At 42.5% G+C, this 6,990-nt stretch overlaps 2 protein-coding genes and 1 long non-coding RNA gene across 3 annotated transcripts; all 3 read left to right on the plus strand.

The window, feature by feature from the left end:
- Positions 1–1,175: 1,175 nt before the first annotated feature.
- Positions 1,176–1,650, plus strand: LOC311290088. Its single transcript, XR_014627309.1, has 3 exons — positions 1,176–1,281; positions 1,378–1,464; positions 1,552–1,650. It is a non-coding gene; the product is annotated as an uncharacterized lncRNA (long non-coding RNA).
- A 3-nt stretch (positions 1,651–1,653) lies between these two features.
- LOC311289793 (uncharacterized protein) lies at positions 1,654–4,320 on the plus strand (the record flags this gene model as incomplete). Its single annotated transcript, XM_084408037.1, has 7 exons — positions 1,654–2,118; positions 2,233–2,313; positions 2,387–2,569; positions 2,661–3,265; positions 3,377–3,698; positions 3,894–4,086; positions 4,247–4,320. 7 exons carry the CDS (start codon positions 1,654–1,656, stop codon positions 4,318–4,320), a joined length of 1,923 nt encoding a protein of 640 aa, XP_084264163.1.
- Positions 4,321–5,105: 785 nt separating this feature from the next.
- On the plus strand, positions 5,106–5,987 carry LOC311289794 (uncharacterized protein; the record flags this gene model as incomplete). Its single annotated transcript, XM_084408038.1, has 3 exons — positions 5,106–5,119; positions 5,219–5,517; positions 5,850–5,987. Exons 2-3 carry the CDS (start codon positions 5,305–5,307, stop codon positions 5,985–5,987), a joined length of 351 nt encoding a protein of 116 aa, XP_084264164.1. The 5' UTR covers positions 5,106–5,119; positions 5,219–5,304.
- Between the last annotated feature and the right edge of the window lie 1,003 nt (positions 5,988–6,990).

The raw sequence follows: 6,990 nt of genomic DNA on the forward strand, positions 1-6,990 counted from the left end.
CATAAGTCCACCTCTTATCGCTCACAGCGAATCAATAAATACTATTTTTATTTATAGAGTTATTTTTGGAAATATATATATATATATATATTTTTTTTTTTTTAAATAAACTTTTAACTTAACTTTACATTGTTTAGGTAAGACGTTGAAGGTGACACCGAGGTAAGATTTCTCTAATTAACCAGCTTTATAGTTTAAAAAAATAAAAATAAACTAGGTAAGACGACCTATGGGTAAGACGTTGACGGTGTCACCGAAGTAAGATTTCTCTATTTAATTAACTAGCTTTAATTCATAGTTATTGTTGTTGTTGTTTTTTAATAAACTTTTAACTACGTTAACTTACATTGTTTTAGGTAACGTTAAGACGTTTACACCGAGGTAAGATTTCTCTATTAATATTTAATTAATAGTTTTTTCTTAAATAAACTTTTACATTGTGTTAGGTAAGACGTCGACGTTGTTGCTTTGTTTAGTCTGCTAACTAACTTAACGTTAGCTAAGAATGAATGAATGAATGAATGAATGAATGGAGTAACGTTAGCATTAGCTGAAACGTATTTTCGACAGAGAGAAACGAATGGTTTACATTGGTACAACACCTGATATTGTGTTCACTTTTAACACAGACAATGATTTTAATATGAATTAATGAGTTTTGTATTGTATTCAGGTGTTGCACCTGTTATAACAGGAGACTTTGTGTTTACCAACTGATAATTTTGTGTTTACCAACTGATAATAATCTTAAAATGATTGTATTAAATTACTTCTATATCTGCTACTACTATGTATTAATATATAATACACTGAGGTACTATGTATTAATATATAATACACTGAGGTACTATGTATTAATATATTATACACTGAGGTACTATGTATTAATATATTATATGTATTACAGAAATATATAATACACTGAGGTACTATGTATTAATATATTATACACTGAGGTACTATGTATTAATAAATTATACACTGAGGTACCATCTAATGCTATCTACATACAGGAGTTTTATAGTAGTTAGTTAAAACTAAACTACCCATGTTGATATGGTTAAACCATTTACTGAATAGTTACAAATTTAAAGTGAATAGTTACAATTTTATTTACTCTAGTAATAGAAGATGGCATCCAAACACAAAAAGCACAGGGCTATGAGCGAAGAGGAGTGGATGTCACGCCTGCAAAGGTTTGCTGCTGTAGGGGTCTGGCCTTCTGAGGCAGGAAACAGGCCGGCACCCCGCCAGAAAAAGTGGCATGACCTGTATCTGAAGGTAAATTTAGATAAAGTGTTATGTGTACAATAATAAAACATAAAGCTATGTCACATTCTTCACATTCTTATGATTCACTGCCAAACAATATTACAGATTGGAAAATGTCCAGTGCAGTTTAGGGGACAAATGCCTTTGTTTGGAGGGACACAGATATGTAGTTGTGGATTTCATATAGCAAAGGTATCCACAATCTTTTCCTAAAATTATGAAATGTTGGTGTTGTTGTCTCTATTATTAAATTTAATTTTCTTTTCTCTTAACCTGTAGCTGACACCAGGTCCCTCATCTGCATCATCTGTCGCTACAGCGGGTCAGACGGCAACACCTGCTCTCACGGCAACACCTGCTCTCACGGCAACATCTGGGCAGATGGCAACACCTGCTCTCACGGCAACACCTGCTCTCACGGCAACACCTGGGCAGATGGCAACACCTGCTCTCACGGCAACACCTGCTCTCACGGCAACACCTGGGCAGATGGCAACACCTGCTCTCACGGCAACACCTGCTCTCACGGCAACATCTGGGCAGATGGCAACACCTGCTCTCACGGCAACACCTGGTCTAACGGCAACATCTGGGCAGATGGCAACACCTGCTCTCACGGCAACATCTGGGCAGATGGCAACACCTGCTCTCACGGCAACACCTGCTCTCACGGCAACATCTGGGCAGATGGCAACACCTGCTCTCACGGCAACACCTGCTCTCACGGCAACATCTGGGCAGATGGCAACACCTGCTCTCACGGCAACACCTGCTCTCACGGCAACATCTGGGCAGATGGCAACACCTGCTCTCACAACCCGCAAGCCAACTTTGACTATGGCATCAGTAAGTAATGAGTATTTACTGATACTGATATTTAAATTTTTAGCATATTCAAATATATGCATTTTAATTTACAAGGCTCCACTTAAGATGACTTTTTAAAAAACATTTTTTCAGTTTATAAAGCCACGGTTCGGTGGGTCCCACGGTGCCGCTTTAAAGCCAAACTTAGATTTGGGCAGGAAGCATGCAACCAAGGTATTGTAAAGAGAATGACAGTTTGAATTTGATTTTACAATCATACAATAAAATCGTGGTTATATTCTCTCAGCCCATCAGTTGCACTTCCGACTCTTCTGCCATGTCCATCACTGTCACAAGTGCCATGACAAGGAGGACACCATCGCCTGCCTGCAGTTCCAGGATGTTCATTCAGACTGTCTCTCCTCTGTCTATTCCTCCCTCTCCTGTGTCCACAACCACATCTTCGATAACATCGGTAGCTGCTAGAGCTGTGAGAAACTCTTAATTTAAGTGGTTTTCTTCACAATGACACTTCACTTCAAATAATCATCCTTCATTATTTGCCTTTTTTATTTTTAAAGGAAGTGTCAGCTGCCGCCTCCTTCACTGGTACCTCCTCTGCTCCTCTTGCCACTGCACCCTCTGGATCTGCCACTGCCACCCCTTTTTTTGTCAACTCTGCTGCTCCATCTGTGGTTGGTCGCTCAGCTCACCCCACTGCTGACATGGAGACTGCTCCTGGTTCAGAGCCTGGCTGGCTGCCTGCAAAGCTGATAGGGACCATACCACCTCAGGATCAGAAGTGGATTTCATCTGCTCTGTGGAGGAACCACCGGCTGCGCACTGACCTTAAGCTGTGGTATGATCCACCAGAGCCAGCGCTTATTTATCATCAGGCCCCCACTCCAGAGCATTTTTTTACACACCGGCTTCTCTTGTGGATGCCATACCACCTTTGGAAGGTCAGGCTGTGCTGTCCTGTGTGTGGAAAACAGCTCACAGGTTATGGAGCCCACAAGAGAGCCCGCCAGGTTTTGGATGTCGATAGGTACTACCTGATGATCACGGAGACCCTCTGGTGCAGTGCCACTGGTTGTAAGACGAGTTACATTTCCAGTAGCAAGACCATCTTGGACCAGCTGGATTTGGCACACAGAATGGAGTTCCGACTGATCCTGACACGAAGGTGAGTATACTGAAATTATTTAGCCTGTGTCACAAATGTTTGTCATTCAAACACATTAGAAATTAGCTTGTTTTAATGTTTGCCATTTTTTCACTTTGTTTCTTAATACAGATACGCTTGTGACATGCGTGTGATCCGTTTTCTGAGGGAGAGGACCTTGGGTAATAGCCCCAGCCGCTTGGTCAGGCAGGTGAGGGAAAATCACAGCGAGGAGTGGCTGAAGCGTGTTTGTCGCTACCTTGGCACATGCTCAGACTTTGTTGCCCAGCCAAGCCTGCTCCCTGTCCACGACCCTCCGAAGCCAGTGGCTATTCCTTCTCACAGGTGGATGCTGGCTGTTTATGGCCGAGACATCTTAAGCAGACTGGATCACATCAAAGCCAGCATAACTTCAACCTTTGGCAATATATTAAAAATGGATTCCACAAAAAAGGTCAATATTTTTTACTCTTACTACTGTAGAATCACACCTTACAAACAAAAGTCTAAAATACAACATTAGCATTAAAGACCTGTGAAAATTTTAATTATTGCTTTGTGTAAAAAACAGTATTATTTCAGTGTTTTACATATAAAATAAAAAGTTTATTTGGGCTTTAGGCACTCATTGTCTTTTGTGTTATCACAGATCACCAAGAAGCTATCAGGCTTTGCCAAGGGGACCGCCTTGTGGCTTACATCTGTGAGCAATGATGTGGGCCAAATCCTCATCAGTGTCCTGACTGCTCAGGAGGGTCCTGCTCTTGACACCATGGCTGCTGATCTCATCCGCAGGTACAGCAATGCTGGTGTGGCTCCTCCTCGGCTTCTCTATGTGGATTGTGAATGTTGTCGGGAGGGCACTGGACAGACAAAACTCAAACAAAGATTTGGTGGGTGGCCAGACCTGGTTGTAAAGCTTGACATATACCACTACATGCGCCGACTGGCATCTGGGTGTACAAAGGATGCACATCCTCTGTACCCCATCTTCATGTCCAGACTGTCAAGCTGCATTTTTGAGTGGGACAGTGGAGATGTTGCCTTGTTGTGTCAAGCTAAGAGGGAACAGCTGAAAGGAGAAGGTGTTCCTGGGATCACTGAAAAATTAGTGGACCAGCAGATAACCAAGGAGGAACTGGGGTTGCACTGCAGGAGGCGGACAAGAGGGAAGCCGCAGACTATCATAATGATTGAACTGCTTCTCAATGAGCTCATGGGGGTAAAGGGCAGAGACCTTCTTGGTGTCCCTCTCTTGGACCACGAGAGGATGCAGCACATCTGGCAAACCCAGAAGAAGCACGTGAAGTGCATTCAAGATGAACCAGGTGTCCTTCTGTACACTGTAACTGGCACCACTACAAAGGGGGGCATTGTCTTGCCAAACTACAGATGTGCGAGAGGGTCCACATCACTTGAATCCTTCCACTTACATCTGAACAGGTTCATTCCAGGTCAGTAGGAATCATTTTTTATTCATCAGCAAGATGAGTACATATTTGGAGTTAAACATTTTATTATTAGTAGTAGTAGTAGTAGAAGTAGTATTGTTATTGTTATAATTATTGTTATTATCCTGGGAACACTGACACAGTTAATGTCTGTCAATGAACCAAATACAACAAGTTAACCTAACAATATTGCTCATATTTGTACTGTCTTAAGGAACCAGTGCCAACAGCCTGAATTTCCAGCTGTACCTCCTGGAAGGCCTTAACAGATGGAATCAGGACCGTGAAGCTGCATCCCTGGCAGTCAAGCCTCCATCACTGCTCAGCTACTCAGGCGACCTTGTTCAATGTGTTAACAACTACAGTGTCAAGGTGCTTGGAAGGAAACGTGTCCCCTCTTTTCAGCCACCTGCGGTTTACACTGGTTAGTTTAAGCTTTCCATCATGAGGCTATTTTCTATAAAATAGAATTACCTTTTTATGAATTTTATGAAAAGTAAATTTTCCTTCTTGTCTGTCTCAGGGGAGCTAATAGGTATAGATTACCTATACCGCCAGACAGGGAGGGCCTTGCAGGATGTCCAACCTGACTCAGAGGAGACTGAGCAGATGCTGGAAGATGTAGGCACAGAGGAAGAGTTGGAAGATGAGGGCTTTGAAGATGCTGGTTTGGACCCAACCGTTGGGCTACTGGACCCATCCTCTGGTCCATCACCTGCCACCACCAGCTCAGCCGTCATTCCAACTCCCACCTCTCTCCAGGCTACTTCTGGACCTACTGGACCTTCAGGGCCTGCATCTGTTGCACTTGAGCAACGAGTGGTAATTATGCCTGTCACATTTTGTTTTTATCATACCGTGTACTGATAATTTAGACTTTTATTGTATTGTGATATTTATTATTATTGATGTGTAATAATAATAATAATAATAATAATCATTATTGTATAATAATAATTAGAAAATGTATTTGTATATCACTTTTACAAAACTTTTTCAAATCACAAAAAAATACACAATGCAATCATGAAATAGACAGAGATGTAAGACAATGAATAGAAATCTGAAGAATACATAAATGAATAAAAGCATAATGCTCTAATTAAAATCCATTTTATAATAATGTGTTTTTAAAAGAGTATTACATTTTGCAGATTGTGCATGCTTGTACCGGCTCTGCTGCTGCTAGTCCCTCCTCTTCACTGCCATCACCCATCACCCCTGCAGCCCCACAACAACTGGCAAGTGTTTTGAGACATGTTGTATCAGTGGCGTTATTGACTTGCTTGTAATTGTATTATTTTGATACTTATTTGATTATTATTATTTAGTTTTATTATTACATTTAACAGGTTTCAAATGAGGACACCACTGCACCCTTTGGCCCAACAGCTGTCCCCACCAGCTTAGCCTCTGCTCCTCCGTACCTTCCCATCGTCCCAGCCTCTCTTCCCACTACTACAACTACAAGTCCCTCTGGGACACCTGCCATGACTCCAGCAGCACCACAGCAAGAGCTGGTAGGTCTTTTGTGACATGTAAAAAGTGTGTAAGATGTGTTATTTTTCTGCCTGTGATGTTGTTATTTTATTTGTATATATTCATATATTTACCAGGCTGTTGATGAGCGCAGTATCCCAGGGATGGACAGAGTGGACAGCCTGGCAGAGTACTTGGTGGGACTGAGGAATGAAACTGGACAAACACTTAACTCCCAGCAGGCCAGTACCATCATAGCTCTGTGGCAGAACCTTCTACCATATGACCAGCAGTGTGTGACGTACTCTGCACGCTACCAGCCGCGCCTGGCAACCGGACGCTTCAGGTGCTCTAAAAAGAAACCTGAATTTACGCCAGGTGTGGAGAGCATGACACGTTGCGTCCTAGGATCGACAGGTTCCCCTGCCCAGTGGCCAGACTGCTGTCGTCTGGTAGAGTGCATTTTTGTAAAACTCTGTGACATCCATAAAAGTCCAAAAAAACAGGGTAAATATGCACTGACTAGATGGACTCTAATTCTCAGAGACTACAGCAAGATCAGACAGCTGGTCCTGGGTAATGGTGCAGTCATGCAGAGCTCTACTCTGCAGTTGTTTGATGTTAATCAAACAACTCTCATTCAGTGGCACAACAAGCGACTGAAGAGGCAGGAATGTAATATTCTGCTGCAAGGGGTCAACTTGCCTGCCTACATTCCTGTTGCTCCCGTACCTCTCCCACCAGTGCAGGTACGCCCCACTGCTGCACCACCATAGCCTGGCCCTCAACATCAGTACCACTTGCCTCAAAGTACAG

The sequence above is a fragment of the Rutilus rutilus genome, assembly GCF_951802725.1.
Source record: "Rutilus rutilus genome assembly, chromosome: 4".
Lineage (NCBI taxonomy): Eukaryota > Metazoa > Chordata > Actinopteri > Cypriniformes > Leuciscidae > Rutilus > Rutilus rutilus.